A 27,132-nucleotide genomic window follows, 5' to 3' on the forward strand; every position below is an offset into this window, starting at 1 on the left:
AATAGCGTATGGCTATTAGTGCCGGAGGTGTCCTAGGATAAGTTCGGCTCGCCAGATGCAGGTCTTTTGATTTGACACCCGTAGGCGACCTGCGCGTCGTGATGAGGATGAAGGACGATGAAGACAACACATACACCCAGCCCCCGTGCCAGCGATATTAACCAATTATGGTTAAAATTCCCGACCCTGCAGGAAATCGAACCCAGGACCCCTGTGACGAAAGGCCAGCACGCTAACCATTTAGCCATGGACACTTGACAGTAATGTGGCTGAAGAACACAAAATGTTCACACCATAAAAGAATTTTCATCACAGTTATATTGCACTGCAGCTTCCTGATATTTACAAAACAATTAATGTCTATTGCAAGGGCTCGAGGGCCACATTATTTCTATGGGGACAAAGTGGGGCAAATATTCATTTATACGACGAGGAGTAACGGATTGGAACTGTTCGATAAATGATCGTTAAGTCTGACACTGTGATTGCCGGTTCGAGTCCCGTTGATCGAAAAATAATCACCATCATAATATTGACCGGCAGGGTAGTAGAGGCGGTGGTATACAATTTCTAATCACTAGGTTGCATGCCAAAAGCCTGGATTAAATTCCAAACCTCTCATATGGAATGATGGTATATGACACTGTTAATGGCGATTCGTCCGTCGGATGGAGACTTTAAGCCTTGAGCAGATCGCTTGGTGCTATTCGACAGGAGTAGGCTATGTGCCGGCACCGGGTTTCGCCCTATCCCTCCCTCATCATTCATCATCATCCTACATCCATATGCGCAGGTCGCCTATGGGAGTGAAATAGAAAGACCTACACCAGACGAGCCGAACATGTCCTCGGACACTCCCGCCACTAAAAACCATGCGATAAATAACATGAATTCGATAAATTACCAAGTTCTTCAATAATGTTTAAGAATAAGCTAAATAGGTAAACAACTGGTAGGGAATCTGCCACCTGGGCGGCGGCCCTAAATGCAGATGATTGATGATTGATATGGAAGTGCCTGGAGTATAGAGCGGTGTCATTTTTCATGCGCCGGCCTCTGTTGTGAATGGTGTGAAATAGTCTCTAATAGTGTCGGTTAGTGCATGGATTTCAGTGGGTTTGGCATACTGATATGTAATAGCAACCTCTGGTCCTATGAGGAAAGCAACGGGAAACTACAGCACAACTTATGTCCCGAATGTGCCTCTTCAGTAACGCTTTGGCCATCTTTGACAGTTGTTGGCGGACTTGTGGAGGATCAAACTAGCCTTCGGGCTGAATACTCAACTTTTTTAAAAATTCGCTTTAGGTCGCACCGACACAGATAGGTCTTACGACGACAATGGGACAGGAAAGGGCTAGGAGTGGGGAGAAAGTGGCCGTGGCCTTAATTAAGGTACGTTGTCTGGTGTGAAAATGGGAAACCAAGGAAAATCATCTTCAGGGCTGCCGGCAGTGGGGTTCGAACCCATTATCTCCCGAATCAAAACTCACAGCCCTCGTACATACACACATAAATAAATACATGTATTTTACCAAAAGATGCTTTCAGGCTTCCTAACTGCTGAGAGGAGTTCAGTAACTCAAGATACAAAGAACTCCAAAACCTGTATTACTTCACGGATGTGTCTTTTACCTCAGTTCACGCATTACTCAGTTTCATAAATAGCAGGAGCGGAAAAGACGCGAGCTTCCCTTGTTAGCTTTCTTTTCAGTTTCGATGATACGGTAGCTTGAAAGTAGACGATCCACACTCCGTTGCTCTTCTCAGATCTTTCTTCTGTCTCGCTGATTGTGATGCATTGTCAGGTGAACGATACCAAGTTGGCTGCAGCCCAAACACCAAACTGCACAAAAAATCTCACGAAAGATAAAATTAGAGAGGGTAAATTTAGATTGGTGAGCTCCACAGGAAGTTGTCTCTGAGAAATGAAGTGTTTTTGTTCTGTTCTGTCTAGGAACATTGTTCGTGTCGTCTGGTAAACACTTCACATGTTAACCTTTTAACGATTTCACTTGTCTACCAATATTAGTTACACCCTCACACAGCGGTACATGTAGTTCAGCCCCATGGGGTGTAGCGGAAAAAGCAGCTACAGAACTGGTGAACCGAACATGTCCTCGGGCACTCGCGGCAATTAAACCATACGCTAGAAGAAAGGTCATTTTGCAATTTTATCTTTAGGCCTTACCAGATGTAGGATCATTAGTCCCATGAGTCAACTTCTTAAATTATTTCTAAAGATAACCCTTCCCCCAAACCCCATGGTACTACAGCCCTGAAGGGCCTTGGCCTACCAAGCGACCGCTGCTCAGCTTGAAGGCCTACAGATTACGAGGTGTCGTGTGGTCAGCACGACGGATTCTCTCGGCTTTCTAAACCGGGGCCGCTATCTCACCGTCAGACAGCTCCTCAATTCTAATCACGTAGGATGAGTGGACCTCGAACTAGCCCTCAGATTCAGGTAAAAATCCCTGGCCTGGCCGGGAATCGGGTAAGAGTCAGGCACGCTACCCCTACACGACGGGACCGGCATTCTGAAGATAACATATTTCAGGATTCATAAAATATGCGAAATGGACATAGGCTAGGTGACGAACAATTCGGTTTCCGTAAGAGCTCTAGAACACGTGAGGCCTTGTGCCTAACGATACTTTTACAAAATTGTAGAGACCAGTCTAAAGATTACGCCCGAGCATTCGATTGTGTCAAACGTTGTGAACTCCTGTGAATTCTGAACACAATAGGTATAGGTAGTGAAGATCTTACATTCGTCAACAGGCTGTATGAACATCAAGAAGCTTCCGTGAGAATTGGAGACTCAGAGACTCACGCTACCAGGATCAAACAGGGAGTTCGGTTAGGATGTGTATTATCTCTGTATTAATCTGTACTCTGATTAGACGAGCTGCTCTTCAAGAAGCGGAAGATGGAGTAAAAGTTAACAGTAGGTTGATCAACAATCTGAGGTACAACAACTTGCTTTACGTCTTATTGGCGACGATGGGATAGGAAAGGGCTAGGAGTGGGAAGGAATCGTCCGTGGCCTTAATTAAGGAACAGCCCCAGTATTTGCCTGGTGTGAAAATGGGAAACCACGGAAAACCATCTTAAGGGCTGCCGACAGTGGAGCTGGAACCCACTGTCTCTCGGATGCAAGCTCTCAGCTGTGCGCCCCTAACCGCACGGCCAACTCCCCCGGTTATCTGGGGTGCGCAGATGACAGTACTGAAGGTCTTCAGCGTCTGGTAGGCAGAATCCTAGTAGATGGATCAGAATTAACACCGACAAGACAAAGAACTCGTAACACGCCCATTCTTATGAACACTTATGGGGAACAAGTTGAACAGCTACGGAAGTTTAAGTGCCTTAGCAACTGGATGATTGAGAACTTGGACGAATACAAATGGCTCGTACTAGCTTTCTGAAAATGACTATGTGACAGAAGCCTCAACTCGGTGACACGTCACAACTTCGTCAGATGCTATGTAGCCTATATCACTGCTTCTTTACGGCGCTGAAACATGGACTCTTGAAATGTAACACCATGTATGTATGTATGTTTAGTCATCAGCCCGAAGGCTAGCTGGATCCTCAACAGCTCCACCATCATCTGTTATAGATGGCCTAGGCATCATTGAAGAGGTGTACTAGAGAAATGAGGAGTGATGTAGTTTCCCGTTGCTTTCCTCGCCGAACCAGAAGTTGCTATTACATATCAGTCTGCCAAGCCCACTGAAATGCACCAACCTACCCTATGAGCAACAGTTTCACACCATTCATAGGAGGGACTGGCTGCATAAGAAATGGCAATACTAGCATCGCTCATACCACAGTCACTTTCATATTGGCAAAGTCAAGTATCAAACAGAGACAGATCAATGAAAGTAACAAAATTGCTCTAACCTATACCAGAATACATAGTGCACTGTAAACACTTCGTCCCGCCGAAGGATGTTACGGATCTCATGGATACGTCTCCAATGCTACCATACTCAAGCGCATGAGAAGGGAACGAAAGTTGATGTGTACAGTCAAGAAAAGAACCAAACCAAACCAAACCCCATGGCATTACAGCCCTTGAAGGGCCTTGGCCTACCAAGCGATTACAAGGTGTCGTGTGGTCAGCACGACGAATCCTCTCGGCCGTTATTCTTGGGTTTCTAGACCGGGGCCGCTATCTCACCGTCAGATAGCTCCTCAATTCTAATCACGTAGGCTGAGTGGACCTCGAACCAGCCCTCAGGTCCAGGTAAAAATCCCTGACCTGGCCGGGAATCGAACCCGGGGCCTTCGGGTAAGAGGCAGGCACGCTACCCCTACACCACGGGGCAGCCATATTATGATGAAAGTACAACCTACTAAAATCGATCATGCAGGGTAAAATTGATGGGCGTAGAGGTCGCGCTCGAAGGAAACAGTCTTGGGTGAGGAACCTTCGGGACTGGACAGGAGTAGATTCTAGTAGACTGATGAGGACAGCCGAACATCGTACAGATTTCACTGTGATTTCGGCCATTCAGTAATGGAGAAGGCACTAGAATAATAATAATAATAATAATAATAATAATAATAATAATAATAATAATAATAATAATAATAATAATAATAATAAGAAGAAGAAGAAGAAGAAGAAGAAGAAGAAGAAGAAGAAGAAAATTGCCAAGAATGTCCTAGAATTGTTCGAGTCGCGCAAGCACATTAAGAAAAACCGGAACTAGTTCATATCCGGTTCGGAACTGTTTGTTGGAACAAATATGAGATATTACTGTAGTTGGTCTTCTTCTGTGGTGTTCAATCCGAAGATTGATTTGTAGTGGCTTTCCATGAACTCCGTTCTGTGGTTAGTCTCTTCAAGTCCAAGTAACTATCACAACCCTTGTCGTGAATGATTTGTTTTATACATCCCCAGTCGTGATCTACCTCTGCAGTTCTTTCCTTTCACACTGCCCTCCAGTATTGTATGCAGAAGACTTTCATGCCTCAAGATATGTCCAATCCAATTGTCTCTTCGGTGAGTAAGCATATTCCATAAACATGGCTTCTCTCCAATCCTTTTTAGCGTTTCTTCATTAGTGATTTTGTCCACCCATGGAATTTTCGGTATGTTCCTATAGCATCATACTTCAAAGGCTTATCAGCCAAGCTAAGAGTCCAGGTTTCACTACCGTACAACAGCATGCTCAACACACATATCTTCACAAGACGTTTCTTGAGGCTCATACTAATGTTTTTGCATGTAAAGATCTTTCCTTTTTTTGTTGAACGCTATTTTGGCTTGGTTAATGCGGCTGACTATTTCTCTTCTACTTCTTCCATCTGCTGTTATTTTGATACCAAGATAAGTGAACTCCTGTACATTTGCCAACGAGGAGGTTTATACTGCCGGCTACAGACAGTCTAAGGACTTTGGTTTTCATTTTGTTGATCTTCATGTTATATTTGTTGAAGATAGATTCCATTTCTGCTAATGTATAAGTCAGATCATCTTCATTTTCTGCCAGGACTGCGATATCATCTGCAAAGCGAAGCATAGAAATTCTTTCTCCTTGAATCTTGAGACCTCTAGTCATTGGCAAATTATCATTTATTTCATCTATTGTTTTTTGGATGTATGCATTAAAAGAATTGGTGAGAGCGAACAACCTTGCCGAACTCATTGCTTAATGTTGGCCTCTGTTGTGGAATCTCTACATTGTATAACAGCTATCGTGTCTTCATACAACTTCCAAATAGTCCTTGTGTCCTTGTAGACCCTACTTGACACCCAGTTATTTCAACACCACGAATAGTTTATCCCACTCAGCCTTATCAAATGTCTTCTCCAGATCTACGAAAGCAATGAATGTACCAAGATCTTTTCATAGTCGTTTCTCTGTAATCATTCATAAAACTAGGATTGATTCTCGAGTCTCTCTACCCTTCTTAAATTAGCAGATGATTTCTTTGGAATGGTCACTGCAGTTGGTATAATAACATTATTTGGCATCATTTGATGGCAGAATGAGACTTGCTATTTATTTATTTATTTATAATAATGTTAGTTGCTTTACGCCTCACTAACTATTTCTGAAGGTTTTCGGAGACGCCGAGGTGCCGGAATTTTGTCCCGCAGGAGTTCTTTTACGTGTCAGTAAATCTACCGACACGAGACTGAGCCAGGATAGAACCTACCAAGTAGGGGTCAGAAGGCCAGCGCCTCAACCGTCTGAGCCACTCAGCCCAGCTATTTATTTATTAGACTATACATGTGGTTCTAAGTTTATAGTAACATGATGAAATTGCTTTTGTAGAAGATCTGCAAAAGAAAACCCCAAAACAGAAGGTCTATATTAGCTACTGCCTGTAAAAGAAACATCACAGTCACACCATAGTCTACAAAATAATAATGTTCAAAAACACACGCTTACACGACGGAACAGTTTATAACATATTAAATCCGATTTCCAGACGAGTATCTCCAGGCTCCGATTTCAAGTAGTTACGCCCTGGGCAAACAATATTTAGCAGCCCCCCACCCCCTCTTTGCTCGTTTTCCTGTTCCTCTAAAAAATAACTGTTTACAAATTAAATATTACAATTTTCAAGATTATGAGTTTTAAAACAGCACATTATACAAATACAGTTAATTCTCATAATTAAACTTATCAAGCCAAATAAAAGTAACAGCCAAATAAGAATTGGGCTGTTTCTATTTTTATTTAAAAAGCCGTTGGTTCAGTTTGATAGTTTGTATGTAAGTAAATAATTTTAGAAATAAGACACATTTTCTTCATAAAATTTAAATATATAGATTAAATTCAGGTTTTAAAGTTAGAATAGTTGAAAGTGTTTTATATAGGCTAATAATATAATTGGAATAATTTGTGGAATGTAAAATTAATTTGAGTGTATTGAATTTAAGACGTAATTACGCAGGCCATAATTACTCGTTCCGCCGGCCGCCCATTTGTAAATCGGGGCCTGAGTATCCCTGATATATTGGATTATTGCCAGGTAAATATCTCCGTCTTGTAAAGCTAGAAGTGCAGATATCGATATTGGGAACAGCTGTTGAAGTTTGCATAGTGATTTTATGAAGGTTTCGTGCTTTTTTTTTTCTTTCTTTTTCCGAAATCTACAGCAGGCGGAGAACAGATGGTTATTGTCTGCAATAATATTCCCGTCATATACACAGAACGGAGAGTTCACTACATTTTATGCGATAGAAATGACTTGGAGAGCTGCAAGTACAAGAAATATTTTAAAGTTATGATTTCATCGGTGAAACAAAGTCCTGTCAAAAAAAAAAGTATTTTGATAGATTCTTTTTGTTTGCATATCCTGTGCTTTGCCGAGTCTTGCAGTCGGCATGCCCGGTTCTCACACCACTTTTTGTACACAAGTTACAGCTGTCGAGAGAGGGTCAAACAGCTGTAATTCTCACACAAATACCAGCGTTCTCTTAATTATTATACCAATTAAACTGCTGAGCAAATTTGTATGAGTCATCTTGACTTCAGCACTTCCAACAGTTTCCAGAGTTTGGTCTTCTTTAAACGTGGACCGGGGCAGAGAAGATTATCCTGGTCGCTGAACATTCACGAGGGAGCGCATGATGTTCACCAACACAACAGGAAGGAAAAAAAATAGCTGTTACTTGTTCGGGAAATATACAGGAAAAGAATTCCCCCTTAATGTCATGAGTCATGACTGTTTGGTGGTATTCATTGACTGTTTTGTAACAAGATATAACATATTATCCTAGGCTTAAGGATCCTGTCTAAATCTATTTCTGTACATGATATAATGTTCTGGAACTCCCATCTTCATCAAGTCCAACCTCACTTCTCAAAACCTTTTCAGCTCTTGTCTTCTTCTTACTGAGGAATTCAAACATTCCCTTCGTTAGTCGGTTATTGTCCATCCTCAACAAGTGTTAATAGAACTGTAACCTTCTCTCCCTCATCAATTTAATCACTCCTTCTGTTCTTTGATACAATTCTTTGTTAGATTTGAGGCTCCTCTCCGCATTTTTTATGTTTGGACTTAAGAATTTTCCTCTATTCCGGATATTTCAAGCTCACCTTTTCCAATCATATCTAATGTTTCCACTGGATAAAGGCACTCAGGTTTAACAAGTGTCTAAATGCCTCAATTTAGCTTCATAAGATAGAATTATGCCTTTGCTGGCAGGACCTAGTGTTTGCATTGCACTATGTCTTCTGGTATAGGCTAGAGCAATTTTGTTACTTTCATAGATCTGTCTCTGTCTTATCCTTGGCTTTGACAATATGAAAGTGGCTGAGGTATGAGTGATGCTAGTAATGCCATTCCTTACGCAGCCAGTCCCTGCCATGAATGGTGTGAAAATGTTGCTCATAGGGTCAATAGGGTCAGACGGTGCATGCAATTCAGTGGGCTTGGCAGACTGATATGTAATAGCAACTCTGGCTCGGTGAGGAAAGCAACGGGAAACTACCTCACTCCTCATTTCCCTAGCACGCCTCGTCAGTTGAATTGCTATTACCTTTTTTTTTCCGCTCCTTAATAGTATTCTTTTCCGACCCATTCTCCTGTAATATTTCTCCCAAATACTTAAAGCTCTTAACTCTTCTTATTTCTTCGTCTCCTAACTTACTGTAACAAGTGAAGGGCCTCTTTGTTGTTAGTCATGAACGCAGTTTTCTCAAAATAAATTTACAAATTTCAGTCTTCTTTGCTATCAACTGATTTTTTTAATTTTTTTTTTTTTAGCTGTTGCTATATTGTTGGTGAGTATCACTATATCATCAGCGAATGCCAAACAATCTATAGGCCTACTTACACTCTCCTTACCTCTCCCAGTCTTGAAAGACACTGTGTTAGGAATTCCCTTCTTCCATTCCTAACGACTTTTACCAGAACACAGTTGAACATGATTGGTAACAGTCTATCTCCTTACACCAGTTTTGATTTTGAAGGGCCCAGAGATCTTCCCCCCTGAACTTTACTTTGGAGTAAGTGTTGCTGATTGGCTGCCTAATTAACTTTATTGTCTTGTTGTCTAATCCGAACTCTTCTAGAACTCCCATCATGGTATTCCTCTCAGTGGAGTCATATGCCTTTCTGAAGCCCACAAAAAACTGCCACATTTTTGTTCTGCCCCATCATCTTACATTTTATGACACTCATTAAGGCGGGTACAGACATGCGCGTCTAACTCTGTAACGTAACCGTATCGCGCGCCAAGGTTGAACAGGGCAATGTTACGCACCGTGGTTGGGAGGTAAACTTTTCTACCCCGCGTTGCAGGTCGTAACGCGTAACCTACCAGCGTTCCGCCAGTTGAGACAGTGCAGCTTTGAAAGATGGACATACAGTAGCCACAGAAAGTATTCGTACACCAACATTTTAATGTATACTTTGTGTATTAAGCACCATGAGGTAATATAAAGACATCCACTGAGACATATGCATAAAGAAAAGACACCTAGCTGTACATTTGCTGTGAGATTTACAGCGCTCAACGTAATAAACAAAGAAACTCGTCTTTTAACACAACCAAAAGTATTCGTACACTACTAGATAATTAAAACTCTTGCCGAAGTCATTTGTTCAAACACAGTCTTAATACTTTGTATGTGGTTTCCCATTTTCACACCAAGCAAATGCTGGGGCTGTACCTTAATTAAGGCCACGGCCGCTTCCTTCCAACTCCTAGGCCTTTCCTATCCCATCGTCGCCATAAGACCTATCTGTGTCGGTGCGACGTAAAGCCCCTAGCAAAAAAAAAAAAACTTTGTATGAATGCCTTTAGCTTTGATGACCTGTTCCAGACGTCTTGGCATTGAGTTAACTAAACGTTTGGTGTACTCTTCAGATATGTTGGACCATGCATCTGAGAGTATCTCTTTAAGATGTTCTTTACTAGTAGGATTGCACTTTGCACTTCTTTGTCTAAATGATCCCACAGGTTCTCTATGGGATTGAGATCTGGACTCTGCGATGGAGTGAGAAGTCTTCTTGGAGCATTGTACAACAGCCATTCACGGGTTATCATGGCACAATGCTTAGGATCATTGTCCTGTTGGAAGTGAAAGACTCCTCCCAGATGAAACTTGTGTGCACTGCTGCTTAAATTATGGCGCAACACATCTATGTACTTCCTGGCATCCATAATACCATCAATAAATGCCAGGTTTCCCACTCCATTCGCAGCCATGCAGCCCCAAACCATCACACTCGCTCCTCCGTGTTTTATCGTGGGGATTACATGTTGAGGTTCAAGTTCGGTGATTGGCTTCCGCCATACCTTGCTGGTCCTACCAGTTCCAAACTGTGTAAACTTCGCTTCATCAGAAAAAATAACGGTGTTCCAAACGTCTATTGTCGTTTCAAAATACTCTTTCGCGAACTGTAGGCGCTTCTGCCTATTTCTTTCACTTATAAGCGGCTTCTTTCGTGGACATCTACTACGCAAGTTCGCACTGTGCAATACATTCCTTATAGTTTGCACACTCACCGTTTTGTTGGACCTTGAAGCGAGTTCTGTAGCAATGGATACAGCACTCTGGAACGGTTCCTTTCGTGCCGAATGCACAATAATGCGTCGCTCCCGTACTGTCAGCAATTTTGGACGACCAGTTCTGTTTTTTTTTCTTTTTTTTTTTTTTTTCCTGTGCTTGTATTTATTAACTATTGAACTCATCGTAGTATAGCTATTGTCCAGCTGTTTTCCAATTTGACGTTAACTTTTACCTTGTTTATACAGTAACACGATATTCTCTCGTTGACTCACTGAAAGTTCTCTCTTCTTTCGCCCCATACTAAATAACTTTGTGCAACGACAGCACAGTGATGACTGATGAGGTAACAACCCCTCCTGCAGGCACAGCGGCGTAAACCTGTGCGACAACTGGTTTAACCAATCACAAAGACAGTACATCCGCACTGTACGAATACTTTCTTGGCGGTACGATCTGCCGTCTGTATACATTATCGTACCGATCATGTTACATTTTTAAACGATCTGCATGTTCAGCGTGTATATCTGATGTCTGTCGTTATGCCATTTATAAATCTAACTTCAGCTCGTATGCCGTTCCATCACATTCCGTAGGTGTACGAATACTTTCTGTGGCCACTGTAGCTGCAGCAGCCTATATTTATTTGCATTATGCAACCAAACGGAAACGAAGTATTCATTAGAACGGCGTTTCAATTATCGACTGTGCCGAGCACGTAGTGGTGGAACATGTGTTCGGTATTGTGTCGGCTGTCTTTCGAGTGCTTCGAAAGCCAATGCTGCTACAGCCTGAGAGGGCTGGATTGATTGTGATGGCAGTGACTCATCTACACAATTTCTTAAGACGAAGCCCTGACACCTGGGACATTAGATCATGAAACAGACGGACAGTTACAAGCTCATCGGCGAAAGCGATGAGACGAGTTAGCACAATTTTTCCAACATGAGGGACAGATTCCATGGTAAGATAAATTACGCCTGAATATTTTCGTGAAATTCACATGCTATAGGATATGAACAGTTTGCTGTGTTATCGCTTATCACTTTTTGACACGTATGTTAGTAATACTCTTAACACTCGCTACCTATCCCTAAAATGTTTGTAATATTTAGCTAGTTTTAGGGCTATTTAGCTAGTCTTTGTTATATTTAGCTAGTTTTAGGGCATGTTTTGCTAGTTTTGTAATATTTAGGTAGTTTTAGGGAGTATTTTGCTAGTTTAGGGCATGTTTGGATAGTTTTGTCATATTTAACTCGTTTTAGAACATATTTAGCTAATGTTAGGTATAGTTAGCTAGTTTTTAATGTCATAGTTTACCTTTTAGGACGTATTTAGCTTGTTTCACGGCGTATTTAGCTAGTTTTCTGCCGTATTTAGCTAGTTTTAGGGCACGTGTAGCTAGTTTTAGGGAATATTTAGCTGGTTTTATAGCACATTGAGCTAGTTTATGTCACATTTAGCTCGTTTTTAATGTTATATTTTTACCTTTTAGGTCATATTTAGCTAGTTTTTATGTCATGTTTTACCTTTTAGGCTACATTTAGCTAGTTTTTATATCATATTTCACTTTGATTAGGTCACATTTAGCTAGTTTTTATGTCATATTTCACTTTGATTAGGTCACAGGTGGTGGTGGTGATTATTGTTTTAAGAGGAAGTACAACTAGGCAACCATCCTCTATATAACAGTAATCAGGGGGAAAAAATGGAAGGGATCCGACTCCTCGAAAAATGAAGGTATCAGCCAAAGGAAGACAAGAGCCACGAAGGGCGTGAAAATTAATGACTCCCTAGCCCTCGCAAACCTAATAGCGTCGGGATCGGAAAAGAACAAGAGTTGACCAAGGAAGGTCGGATAGGATAGATGAAAGTGAGGAGCCCGGCACAAGTAAGTGGAAGCAATGCTAAGGCTCAGCTAAGGGCCCCTTGGTCACCAACCCACGCTCCAAAGTTCAGAGCCCCTGGGGGCCTATTTTAGTCGCCTCTTACGACAGACGGGGGATACCGTGGGTGTTATTCTACCGCCCCCATCCACAGGGGGAGATTAGGTCACATTTGGCTAGTTTTTATGTCATATTTAGCTAGTTTTAGGGCATATTTGCTTGCATATTTTGTACTTGTTTAGGTCAAACTTCCGAACCTTAAGTATTATTATTATTATTATTATTATTATTATTATTATTATTATTATTATTATTATTATTATTATTATTGCCCGGATGTCCGACATGTTATATTTTTATTCAGTGGTCAGGTGCAATGCTCCAAATATAACTCTGTTCATGGCACCTCCATTACAAATATGTATGTATGTATGCATGTATGTTGGGTATACAGCCCGAAGGCTGGTTTGATCCTCCACAGTTCCACTGAAAGCTATCAAGGATAGCCTACGCTTCACTGAAGAGGCGTACTAGGGAAATGAGGAGTGAGGTAGTTTCCCGTTGCTTTCCTCAATTACAAATATATATACTTTTTATTTTGTATTATTTGCATTTTTGGTTTTTGCATATTTTAAGAGTATTTTCTTTGATTTTGGAGAACTTTTCGGTCATATTTTGGAGATTTTTGTCTCTTTAGGTCATTTTATCCGTTTTGTTATGTTACCATATTACGGTACCTCACGGGTACTCGTATTTTATGAAATTACGTCTGAAACCCTTAACTAGTAGTTAATGCAAATATTGAAATAAAACATTTCAATACAATATTAAGAAGTCTTATTCTTGTTCTTTCGAGTCTTTATTTCTGAATCATATTTATATTTTTTTATAAATAATTTCTCAAGTTGTCTCTTATATTTTTTAAAATGTGTTTTGTAGATCTTAATTTCACAAATCATCTTTTATTATTTCAAATACTTTTCAAACTTTTTTTCAACCAATATTCATTATATTGAGTGTATTCTCTGTCTTCGAACAGCCTCCAAATAAAAGGTCTATATTGTGTACTTTGTAAGTTTTGTTCAGTCTATTATTTTTCTGAAGGGATTTTAAACATTAAATTTTAACATCACTTTTTACATTTTTATAATCCATTTCCTTATTTTTTAGGTCATTTAATAAAGTCATTCTAAATGCATTTTTAAATATTCTCTATGTCATCAACATCCGTGCCTTAATTAGTATTATTTCTTTCCAGGTATATTGGTTTGGTCCATTGTTGGGTGGTATGGTAGCTGGGCTTATCTACGAGTTCATCTTTAACCCTCGTCGTCACATGAGGCAGCCCAAGGACTCCATCGATGGAGGTGAGACCACTTACATCTCGTACCCATCTCAATATCTCTTAATAATTTGAGACGTATAACTTGGTTCGTTGTTATTTCAGCCTATAAGTCCCGAGCTGCTCTGTACCAGGCACCGCTAAATAATTGCACATACATCTGAGTGAGGTATAGCCAAGTAATTTTTGTGCCCATGTGTTTGTTCCCTATTGTCATCTAACATAACCGTCTTTGAGAACTAAACTGATTTGATGTGAAGTGTGTGGTCTTAAGGTCTAAAGAGGAAATTCTTCCAGAGAAGAGAAACTGAAATGTGAGATCGTAGTTTAGTCGCAGGAGTTTTATTTAGACGGATAAGTGGTAGGCCCCTAATCTATACAAGATATTCCAGGAGGAATGGTCAGTATTAAGGGGTATGACAGGAACTATAATTTGAAGCAAAAAACATTTAATGTACATTTGTTTTTGGGCTAGTGACCTAACCTCCCTCTTTGCTCAGGATGTCTTTTTGCCATTTAACTAGCCCGTTCAAAGTGCAATTGTCCATGTGTTGTGAGTGAAGTAGTGCGAGGGATTGAGATGTATCGGATAGAATCATCGATTAACTATCTCTGTACGCGCTCTGGTTGAAATTCCACACATCTACACTAATGAAGAATATGCCGATTTGGTGTATGTTTACGGCTTCTGTGATGGCAGTGCTCCTGCCAGCAAAGCAAAGTCACCTCCGTACAGACCATGAAGGCCCTTGGAGGAGTGGAAGGTAAAGGTTTCCACCATTGTTAACCTCGGCACGTGATGGGGTAGAGTGTTTAGCTCTACGCCCTGCCGCCGTTGCCCCCAGAAATTAACCTGGTACTCATTTTTGGTGTAGGCTGAGTGAACCTCAGGGCCATATGCAGCTCCGGAAGTGGAAATCTCGTTTCTTAAATTTTACGACTTCCTGACGGGGATTCGAACCCACGTCCTTCCGGGCGAACCGAGCACGCCTTTGCCGCCGCTTCTGCTGCTGTCGAGAAATACCGTCGGCGTTTTCGGACACATCACAATCTTGATCGTAAAGTGTTTACCAGAGTTTTCAGCTCATTGCGTGAAACAGCTATTCTTGCAAGTTCCCATTTTTCTTCTGAACGTGAAGTTCAACAACCTATGCAGGAACAGTAACACATTGTTGAAATGGTGTAGCGTAGTCATACTACCAGCACACGTATCAATGTCCCGTAAACACGTGTATGGCGAACATTACATGCGGAAAACTTGTACACATTTCAAAACGACAAAGAGGTTGGGTGGGTAAAACACATGCGTGCGCACCATTAGGCCCAAAACAAATGTACCGTACCTACATTAAATGTAGGAAACCAAAGAGGAAGTACAACTGGGCAACTATCCTCTATATAACACTAATCAGAGAGAAAAAATGGAAGGGGTCCGACACTTCGAAAAATGAAGGTATCGACCAAAGGATGACAAAGGCCACGAAGGGCGTGGAAATGAAAGACTCACTAGGCCTCCATACGTAATACCGTCAGGGTCGGAAAAGAACAAGAACTGATCAAGAGAGGTCAGATAAGATAGATGAAAGTGAGGAGCCTGGCACAAGTAAGTGGAAGCAAAGCCAGGACTTAGCTAAGGGCCCCGTGGTCGCCAACCCACGCTCCAAAGTTCAGAGCCCCTCGGGCCCCTTTTAGTCGCCTCTTACGGCAGGCAGGGGATACCGTGGGTGTTATTCTACCGTCCCCACCCACAGGGGGAGGAAAACATTCGGAATAGGGCATATGTCCATAAGCCGTTTTTGTTTCAAAATGATCGTTCCTGTCATATCCCCGAATATTGACCATTTCTCCTGGGACATTCTGTATAAATGTAGTATAATGTTTCAAAAATAGAAAATTGGGTTTACATTGATGCTTTCACTATCCATAATTGTAGACATAATAATACGCTTTTGGGCTTTTGCCGTGTCAAGAAAACAAGGTGAAATCGCGCTAGTCATGATGGACAAAGATATTGAGAATTCAGACAGCACTTCCATTGGTCGGTGATAGCCCTGGACCTCGAGAAGAAAACAAAGACGGCACGATGAAGCGGAATGCCACAGAAGACAGCAAAATAATCGCCGTAGTTACGTACCGCATCTATATTTATCTAGTAATGGGCTAATGGTATTTATTTCACCGCAAATTTTACTGTTGATTTGCGTGAAGCAATTATTATCCTTCATGTAGGACAAAAATTACAATGACATCTCGTGGATACGATTCGTTCACGTAACCCAAAGTTCTCTGTGAAACGTAATCTCATGTCTCACCTTGTGTTTTCGACACGGCATAACCCCAAAAGCGCATATCATGTCTTTGTAGATTCTTTCCGGCATAATTCATTGTTATACCAACAATGTCGAGTGATAAATAGGATTTCAAGTTCTCTTACTGCAGGAATACGATACCTACATAAAAATGTTTGCACGTATAACTTAGCCAAAATAAAGAATCCCTTTCCAAAGCTCAATATATATTTTTTATTTTCAAAAGACATCAGTTCACAAACCGTGAATGACCAGAAGGATCCTGATTTTTTACAATTTAGGCGATGATAACTGAAAATATTAAAGTTATTGTACAGAAAGGAAATACTAAACAACCATTTAGGAGTAGTATAAATGATGATTTAAAATTGTCATCGAATCTGTTAAAATGTCCATTATATTTTCTTCCAGAGTCGTGAACTGGATTCCCAGCTTTTTTTAAGATTTCCTACTTATGCTTAGGTACAGTCTCTGCTTCCAAATAGCAGATCTATAACGGACTAGATTATGGGCAAACGTTACCTCTAGAGCCCGGAAGTTCGGGCATTTATTTTTACTAAAATAGGCAGGCAAATAAGCACTTAAAATTTAGGAAATAGACAATAAAATAATTGAAATAGGCATTTATAATGACAAAAATTGGCACTAAAATAATAAAGATGGTTTAATGTAAGCTAAGTAATGGACGTCTGCATCCCATTTTACTACTTATTCTTAAGTCCTATTGTGGGTGATGATGATAGAATAACATCTACGGTATCCCCTGCCTGTTGTAACAGGCGACTAAAAGGGGGATCAGGGGCTCTCAACTTGGGAGTATGGTTTGGCAACCACGGTTCCCCTAGCTGAGTCTGGCGTTGCTTCCACTTACTTGTGTCAGGTTCTTCGCTCTTATCTTTCGTACCCAAACTCCCTTGGTTTTTAATTTTCACCCCCTTCATGGCCCTTTTCTTTCTTTTGCCGATATCTTCATTTTTCGAAGTGTCACACCACTTCCATTTTCCTTCTGATTAGTGTCAATAGAAGACGATTACCAAGTTGTTCTTCCTATTAAAGCAATAAGCACCACCACGTAGCAGAAACGGGACCTGACAACCCTCTCGACCATTTGGCTTGTGGAGTGAATTTTCTGTAGAGATTTGTTTAATGTTGTTTGTGTAAATGTTATCTTTTATCTATTAAGTTAAAATAAAAAATTGCCTTCTTTATTATTAACACAGTACATTGGAATCATATTTTATTTTTTCATTGATTAATATTTTAATATATAATGTACCCTTTAAATTCCTAGAGTTTTGGGTTCAATAAATAACAGCAGAAAATATCTGCAACATCTCAAAAGGAGGCAAAAGAGGCATTAAACTATCAAATAGGAATGGAAGCTAAAATAGACAAGAGGCAAAATAAAAAACGTACGGAAACATGTTTGTCTGTATTTGAGACTACGATATAAATACCCAAATAAAAATGCATTTTGCCTAACTTCCGGGCTCTAGTTATATCTCTCACCTTATGTCAGGAACGATTCCCTTTGTATTATCTGATCATATAGACTTCTAACACATGGTGTAAATGTGTGTAGGTTCTTCTTAGATTTTATGTATCTAAACTGAGTATTTTGTTACAGATTCTTCTAGTATCCACTCAGACGAAGATCCTTATGATGAGTTGGATAAGCCTGTCGCTCCCAAGTTCCACGGCTCTACCTACAACACCTTGCGTGGCACAGATCTGTACCGGCCAGCTGTCAACCAACCTGGACCTCCAACTCCTGCATCTCCCAGTGGTAACTGTGCACTTTTACATAGAACATTCTGTTGCCAAATCTAAACACAAATTATGTAATGAAAGCTTGTCATGGAGGGTTCGTTCTCTTTTCCAATAAATTAATGCTTTGGTTGAATTCTTGCTTGTTATGTTGAAATCTTTGTCAGGATTCTCTGCTCCATCAGGTTGCCATATAAGTTCAGCACATTTTGATCACAAAGTCTACATGTGTCTTTTCAAACCTCACATTGCCGGGCTGAGTGGCTCAGACGGTTAAGGCACTGGCCTTCTGACCCCAACTTGGCAGGTTCGATCCTGGCTCAGTCCGGTGGTATTTGAAGATGCTCAAATACGTCAGCCTCGTGTCGGTAGATTTACTGGCACGTAAAAGAACTCCTGCGGGACTAAATTCCGGCACCTCGGCGTCTCCGAAAACAGTAAAAGAGTAGTTAGTGGGACGTAAAGCAAATAACATTATTATAAACCTCACATTGCAGAAACAAATAATTAATGACAATACTTGAAGATAGTTTATTAATAGAAAAACAAATAACATTAAACTGCATTAAGTTTGTATACATTATTTGCATTATCCTTTTGGGTACCAGTCATAGTCATCAGATTATGAAATCATAAAACATTTTTAATCATCAGGTAATGATGTCTTCAAAATGATATTGTAACATTAAAATTTAAGTCACATTCATCAGTCTATTGACTATTGATCGTCATCATTTTCGTCCAACTCGGTGGCTGAATGGTCAGTGTACTGGCCTTCAGTTCAGGGGGTCCCGGGTTCAATTCCATGCTGGGTCAGTGATTTTAACTTTCATTGGTTAATTTCAGTGACCCTGGGGTTGGGTGTTTGTGCTGTCCCCAACATCTCTGCAACTCACACACCACACATAACACTATCCTTCACCACAAAACACGCAGGTACCTACACATGGCAGATGTCACCCACCTTCGTTGGAGGGTCTGCCTTACAAGGGCTGCACTCGGCTAGAAATAGCCACACGAAATTATTATTATATCATCATTTTTGTAGTGTTTGTCCCGCAATGGAATGGGGTCCGCTGTTGTGCAGGCCAATCTCCACTTGGTTCTGTTAGGCGCATCAGTTGGAACAAGATGAAATAGGGCATGTCTTCTTGAAGGGCATTTCTTGGGCCGGCCACGTGGCTTATTTCCAGATGGCGTAATGCAAAGTGCTGCCTGTACAATAGATGTATGTACCTTCTCTATGCATTACGTGGCCGTACCACCAAAGTTGGGTCTCATGCATCTTACTATGATCGGGGCAACTCCCATGATTTTCCGGATTTCTGTGTCACTGGCATGATCTAGCTGGGTCAGTCCAAGTGACAAGTGAAGTATGCACATCTCCATGACTTGAAGTGCTTGTTAGTGCTTGGCTGTTACTGGCCAGCGTTCAGAACCTTACAGAGCAAATGGGCAAACGGCAGTCTTGTAAATCTTGGACTTCAGGTGAATTGCTATCCGAAGATTGCATAGAACACCAGTAGTTTGTCACCAATTCATCCAGGCCCCATTTACTTGTGCACTTGGAATATATGTAGGATGATAATTAGTTTATTATGTCACCTATTCAATACATTAGAAATTTTAAACAGTTAGGAATTTATCATTATTTCCATATGAGACAAGTTTCACCCTCCTTTGAGAGCATCATCAGTCATAGTACTACCTCAAGGCATAAATCAGGTACCTGATTTGGCATTGGCCAAAGAACCAAGATACTTAAACTGTTCTACTTTATTGAGATCTGGGCCATCTATTGAATGGCTTCATTTCTCTGTCGACCACACTCCTTGTACTCAGTTTTCTTGATATTCAGTCAAAGTCCATGTGCTTTCAGTGTAGCAGAATGCTCGACGTGTGGGCAAAGTTACAAGGAAGGCGGAAATAGCGAGGCAGTAGTGAGTCCTGGGGTGAGATCTCCCGATCAGAATTCAGCTCACTTTTTTAAGAGGGTACCTCCGTGACTGACTTACGGCGTAGAGCTGATCATTGGACACAGCTGACTGTCCACTGCTGTGGAATCAGGCCTCCTATTTATACGGGCTGGCTGACGTCACAAGCCATGAGTCAGCGCGCTAGCTGGATACACCACACACATTCTCGGAGATTCGATGCGAGAGCGGGTTGCATAGCTGCAAGGCGGAGGACACTACAACAAGGAACACCATGGGTTTGCATTGCCTCTGAGTGGCGCCATTATGTGAGAAACAGCATAAGTTTGCGTTATCTATGCGGAAGTACAATACTTGTGAGTAGTACCATAACGTGTGGAATACCGCAAGTCTACGCTACTTTTGATTAGTACCGCAGCATTACAAATTCCATGGTTCTACTTTACTAGCGATAAGTACCATTATGAGGACCATTGATCTGGATTTTGGACCCCTTTAGACAACAAGCATCCTCGATTCAGGATTGTGCTTTAGAAGCAGCCATTGGTCAGTAATACTATTGTTTATGATAGTTTCTGGGTCGGATCTACTTATTGTTTTAGATTCATACCCGTCCATTCATTCTTCATCACATTTATTATTCTGGTCAGTGGATGATTTTGAACTTTTCATTACATTTTGTACTATTAGGGGCCAATGATCTAGATGTAGGGCCCCTTTAAACATCAAGCATCATCATCATCAGACAAAAATAAAACTGAACCAATTTCAACTATCCTGTTCAGAATTCTTATAACATCAATTTTTAAAAAATGTAACCCACTTATGGAGGCTAAAGAAGAGATTTTGCATCTTGGCAACCATCCATCTCAAGCAACACATATCCTCATTTACTTATTCAAGAGATTAACAAGAGAAAATACAAGCTTCAAGATCATAGACAGAGCTAGAAATAACAAAGTTTAAAGGAAGTGTTAGTATCAATCGATATCTATCGATTTAGAATCAAGCTTCTTGCGACTTCGGAAGCAGATCACAAATTCTGTGCTCTCTGCGGTGATGAAATCATTCTCCGGTGCTCATAGACAGAGAAAGTTAATATATAAAATTCTGATTGAATTTAATTTTTACTGAAAACAGAAAACCCTGCCAAATTATATGCATAGAGGGGAGCATTAATTCCCCCCACCCCACCCTTCCCCATTAATAGCAGAATTTCAGGAGAATTAAAAATCCAGGTGCAACATTATCTTTGAAGCTGAAATTCAAGACAATCCTGCCTTTTCAATATGTATGGCAACCTTATATATATTGTTCCCATTACTGTTCAAACATATGCCTACGTGCTGTGTTTGTACTAAAAGCGATCGTCTGGTTCAATGGTTATATGAAAACTTACGTGTCTACTATAAAATCAGACATTCCTTTGGTAGCTTCTTATTTTTTATCCTTCCGAACCACTGTAGAAAAATGACACATAACATATTTTTCCTCTTCAAAACTACCATATTTCAAAAAGGTGCAGTTGTGAAAAGTTCAACAAAATTTTGGACATTTCTATAGTATTTAAAAAAAAATTATTTTGGTTTTGCTAAGTGATATGACTTATTGCAGTGCTCATGAGAGAGAGCTTGAAAATGGAAGAAAATGATATAAATAACTCAAAATCGACCATTTTTGAGTTGACACACTTTTGAAACAGATGATCGGAATATCGTTTGAACAATATTTGTCTGTCATTAAGCATTGACTAAAACACTTTTTGTGAAAGATGGGACATGGAGTTGGCACCTTGGTGAGAAAAACAAATTATTTTGCTGTCTGTTTCTTTCTAAAACATATTGGGTATTCATCACCCTAAGTGAGATAACATCATAATAAATATCGTAAGAGTCATTCAGCATCCTAAATCACCATCTCTGTTATGCATAGGTCATGGCATTTTACAGATCCTGATTTGTGCTGTTCACCACATTGTGGGTCATTTATTCTATGTCCTGGAAAAAAAAAACCTACCAAATTATATGAGTAGAGAAGAACTTAATTTTTTTGCCAAGTATTAGCAGAATTTCCGACTCATTGGCTGAATTGTCAGCAATGGGGCCTTCAGTTCAGAGAGTCCCAGGTGTTTTGTGTTTGTTCCAACACTTTCCTCTTCATATGCAGATAACACACTAGACTATGTCCTCGTGGTCACTCTTGATTTGTGAACTGTCATCATCTTGGAATATATTATCACCACATTCAGTCAAGTTTGAGAGTTCCTCTAAACACATTTTCATAAAGAGAGTACTGCTGAGAAGAGTTTTTAAGTCCCCTTTTTGTTTCCACCCCACAGCTGATTCAAATGCAGTTGGCTGTCACTTAAAAACTACATGCACAGTATATCCAACATTCACAATGATATATTTGGTCCATTTTATAAATAACAACTTGAGAAGTCCCGTATTGTGAAGAATGATTTTTAAGGCCCCATTTTAATAACACCTGACAACTAGCAATGTATAAGTTTCCACAAGATATGTAGTCTCTTCAAAATCAAGATCCAAGTCCAGATTGTTTGTTACAAGCTTTTTTTTAAAAGTATATTTTAATTCTGACTGATATAAGCAAGAATATGTAGTGTTAGGTTTCTCTGACTTTAATTTTCTTAATCATTGTATACCAGACAAGATAGCTCACATAAGCTTAAGCGTAAGGAATAGTCCTTAAAAACCTGTATTTTAAAATCAATTTTAATTGCAAACACTGTTCGTATCGATTGTATAACATAAATGGATAAATCAACAACAATTGTTCTACCTAATTGATACATTCATTCATAATCTTTTTTGGCCAGCTATGAACCATGTAAATAGTTCTTCATGATTTCAGTTTTCTTTGGTGCCAGTATTCCTCCATTCTGGTGCTTACAGCTTATTTCTATTCAGCCATCCAATGTTGTTTCTTCTTGGTCACTGTCTGGCTTTAGGAACCCCTCAAATGTGTGTATCTTGTTTCTGAAAGTGGTTCTGTTATGGATGTCTTGATCCATGATATTCAATTCTGGCAGATTTGTCATTGAAATGGTTAAACATTTTCTTAGTGAGTCTGTCGTCGGCCATTCTTCAAATATGTCCAAAGAATTCAACCCTTCCTTTGCGTATTGTGTCTGAAATCCTGCTGCATGTTTTACGTACTTCTTTGTTACTGGGTAATAGATATGTGTCAGCATATCTCTCTTGGTTGCCTGCTGCCATTTCTTGATGGATACAGTACTTTTGTATCCATCTCTTGGCACAGGCCAGAGTAAAGTGTAGCTTTCACCGAAGTCCCAGTCTCATCCATGGCTGTGACAATATGGAAGCTGCTGGGGTATGGGTGGTGCTAAGTAATGACATTCAGAGCACGACTAGTGCATCCGAGTGTTATGAAAGGTGTTGCTCATAGGGTCAGTCGTGCTGCAATAGCACTTTCTGACCCAATGAGGAAAGCAGTGGCAAACTACCTCACTCCTCCTCTTGCCTAGTACGCCTCATTTTGGTGCTGGCATTGGTTTTTGCGGTTTCCATATAACCGCATAACCTTTGGTGGTGCTATTTGAGGATCCAAACAGCCTCTGGGCTGATGACCTAACAGACACACACATCTCTCTTGGTCCAAGAATTTTTCTTAAAATCTTTCTTTCCTTCTTCTCGATTTCTTCAGTACATTTTTTGGTTGTTAATCGTAGGCATTCTGAAGCATACAGGCACTTTGGTTGGATTAATGCCTGATAGTGTTGTAGTTTACTCCTAATAGAAATTGCTTTCTTCTTATATGGCAAGCTCCATTTTTCTGGCTCTCTCATGGTTTTCCTCTTTATAGAGCCCGTTAGGCTGAAGTATTTCACCAAGGTACTTGAATTTAACAACTTTATTTATCTTTCTCCTTTGTTGTCATCAAGTATTTTGGGGCTTCTTTAATGTTGGTCATGAAATGGGTCTTTCAAATGATATCTCCAAATATTTGTAGCTGATGATGTTTAAAGATGAAACGAAACATGTACTACTAATTTACGAATTTGCTTAAGACAAAATATATTGTATCGATTAGGTGGAACAGTTGTTTATTGATTTATCAATTTATATCAATTTTAATCTCAGTCATTAGTGTAGTGGCTGATGATGTCCGAATATTGGACGAAACATGTACCGCATGTACTTTTTGGTTAATGAGATAATAATCAATAGATTATTTTGTGTATTGAACAGGTGGACATTCAAGTGTACTCACTTATACATAGTATTTTTCAATACGGATCATAACAATGAGATTTATAACATGTAATAAGTGGTATGTTCCGAGCTGTCAGTGGAGAAATGGTGTGGAATGACATTAGTAGATGAATAAGTTTGAGTGGTGTTTATAAAAGTAGGAAAGATCACAATATAAAGATAAAGTTGGAATTGTAAGAGGACAAATTGGGGCAAATATTCGTTTATAGGAAGAGGAGTTAGGAACTGGAACAATTTTCCATGAGAGATAGTTTCCAATTTTTTTTTTCAATTATTTGAGAAAAGACTATGTAAAAAGCAGGTAGGGAATCTGCCACCCGGGTGATTGTCCTAAATGTAGATCAGTGGTGATTTATTGATTGATTGATTGATTGATTGATCGATCGATCAGGAATATCTGTCCGTTGCTCATCGTTGGCGGTAACTGAGGGAGGTGGTATATCAGGTGGTGATATATAGGGGGCTGACTATATATGTAATCCAGGTGTTTATTTTAGGGACTTGCAGAGGAAACAGGAAAATAATCTTTTGCATGGGGTCTTCTCATCATACATCAGTTAAGTCACTAGCGTTTGAATGTAGTTTTCTGCATGAAGCGTGCGACTATGTCAATATTCTGATATTGTGATCTTTGTTTTAAGACTTGTTGTGTGATTCTGTTTCAGGTCCTGGTAATGTCTACTGTGCCAGCCTCACTTCTGCCAGCCTGTACTCAGCACCACCCTGCAAGCTAGACCGCGTCGAGTCTCTGTACGGTGGGTCCAAGTCGCTGTACGCCAAGTCTCCACCTCTGACCCGAGCCAACCTCAACCGTTCTCAGTCGGTGTACAGTAAGGTCCCATCAGGACCTGCACGTTCCCAAAGGGAAGGTCTCCCACGGCCTGGTCCGCTGGTACCGGCTCAGTCCTTGTATCCCATGCGTTTCAATCAGACACACACGACAACGACCAATCAGAACGTGCAGAATCAACAGAATCAACTTCAGCAACGCTCTGAGAGTATCTATGGAGTTCGTGGTGTGACTGGAGGTAACCGCGGTGAGAATGGTGGCGTTTATGGACACAACACCAATACGGCGCCGCCAGGAAAATTCAACGCCGGTGTTCGACCAGAGTCGATGTACGGCCAAGTGTCGACGCGGAGACAGGACTCTGCGGATTCTTCGTACGGCTCGTATCACAGCGGCAGCAACACCAACAGTAGCAGCGCCCGGGGGGTCGTGCCCGGTTCGGCCAACTACACCAACAAGTGCGGTGGTCAGCGGAATGAACTCCATCACTCCCCTCAGAATCAACTGCTCCCCAATAACCCTAGTTCTATGATCAACACAGCCAACTCGGTAGCTTCCTATCACAACCAGAGACTGTCGCCTAACTCGCAATACTGATGTTTGGCAAAACCAGCTGAGATATACTTCAGCATCTAGACAATGATAGACTGAAACAGAGGTGAAGAGCAGTGCACAGATTTCATTGGTTTGTTAAGTGTTCCTCCCCCATTTAGTAGCTGTAGGTCACGAGTTGGAGTACTTCAGTGTTACGTATTCTGAGCAGGCGTCGGTAGCACCATATCTTAAAGAATCAAAGTTTTTCAATGGTGTTCTTTGTTAGGGTCCAAGTCTCAGCACCATAAAGTAAGACAGAGAATATGTAACACCGAAGTAAATGGATAATGAGATTAAGCAGAGGAGTTATTCTCATCTTCTAATCCGATAATTCCTCTTGTTGTAGCAAAAAGCCGTTCAGCTAGGAATATTTCAAAAAGATTAAATTACAGTATGTTGTACCCAGTAATCCAATTTAGGAGTGAATCCATTTTGAACCTTGTAATAATTTGTTCAGCTCTTTCTCGTGTATAAAAGTATCTGAAAGGTATGGGTAGGCAAGGTAGCTGTATCCTTGGAGTGTCAGCTTATTCTTTGATCTGAGGGTGTGTTTTTGTAGGGGGGTTAACATTTTAGGCCGGCTGCACATTGAGACGCAGTTGGTTGCAGGTCTAACAAAGCTGCAAAGTGCATGTGAGCGCACATTGCCACACAGTGTCTTGTCGGACTTCAGAAAGAAAGAAAGAAAGAAAGAAAGAAAGAAAGAAAGAAAGAAAGAAAGAAAGGACAATGTTTTCTTCAGACTCTAGGACATCCTGTGTAAAGGGAGTCTTTCTTCCTCCTTTCATGGCTCTCTCTTGCGTTATTTTTCAAGCGTTTGTTTCTTCATGACTATTTTCTTGTTTTGATAGTCGTCTAATCAGTTTCCCTTGTCGATCTGGGCTGATGACGATGCGGGTTTTCACCTTGAGACAATCACGCCACCATCGCCAGTTAACACGATTGAATAATATTTCCTTGTTGGCGATGTTCGGTTTTGATATGGACTAAGCAACAAAAGTCTACGTTCATGAATATCTCTGTTATCATAGTTAGTACGGTAAAACTGTATAAGACATAAATGATTGGAAATTATATTCTTTATAACTTTTGTTACTTATGTAGTATTATTGATAGGACGACTCAAACACAAGATTTTTGAGAATTAAAACTTAGGTCTTCCCCTAAACTACCATTTCACCCAGCATGAATAAAATTTGTAGCCTAGGCCAGGGATGGCAAACCTTTTCTGTGTAGCGTGCCAGTTAAGGTCTTGTTTATTACTTTTTACGAGAGTGCCATCATCATCATCATCATCATGAGCCCCCCCCTCATTTTCACTTCATTTAGGTATTATATTGCATTACATATAAATCCATTCAACTGAATGTTCTGTGATTTTATTCTGCAAACATCACTGAAAATAACATTCCAAGAAACAGGTACATTTTAAGAATAAGGTATACTTTTGCTTTAACCTAATACAATATGACCATAGAATTAATTGTGACATACTTCTTTTTATTAAAGTGTAATGTTAAAATATGCTATGTTGGTAGATTTTCGAAGTATTATTTACATTAAGAGATAAGAATTTCATATTGTTCCGTATTGAAGGGAGTTCAATATTAACTTAAAAGAAGGTATATAATGGTTCCACCTTTCAATACTATTAAAATAAGAAATGTAAGTTTACATTCCTTTTTAATTAAAATTGGTACCGGTTTTGAGCAGTATTCATGGTCATCATCAGGCAGTTACAAATAAGTGTAAAACAATGCATAGAAAAAA

The 27,132-nt window shown here is 40.2% G+C and overlaps 1 protein-coding gene across 1 annotated transcript in view; it reads left to right on the forward strand.

Annotated features, from left to right (window-relative positions):
- Nucleotides 1-25,365, forward strand: part of LOC136881827 (neurogenic protein big brain) — a 342,022-nt gene extending 316,657 nt beyond the window's left edge. Inside the window, exons 7-9 of the mRNA XM_068229338.1 lie at nt 13,629-13,737; nt 17,649-17,807; nt 24,644-25,365. Of these exons, the coding sequence (XP_068085439.1) occupies nt 13,629-13,737; nt 17,649-17,807; nt 24,644-25,365 (990 nt within the window). The remainder of the gene's footprint in view (nt 1-13,628; nt 13,738-17,648; nt 17,808-24,643) is intronic.
- The last annotated feature ends 1,767 nt before the right edge of the window (nt 25,366-27,132 follow it).

This window comes from Anabrus simplex, chromosome 10, assembly GCF_040414725.1.
Source record: "Anabrus simplex isolate iqAnaSimp1 chromosome 10, ASM4041472v1, whole genome shotgun sequence".
NCBI lineage: Eukaryota > Metazoa > Arthropoda > Insecta > Orthoptera > Tettigoniidae > Anabrus > Anabrus simplex.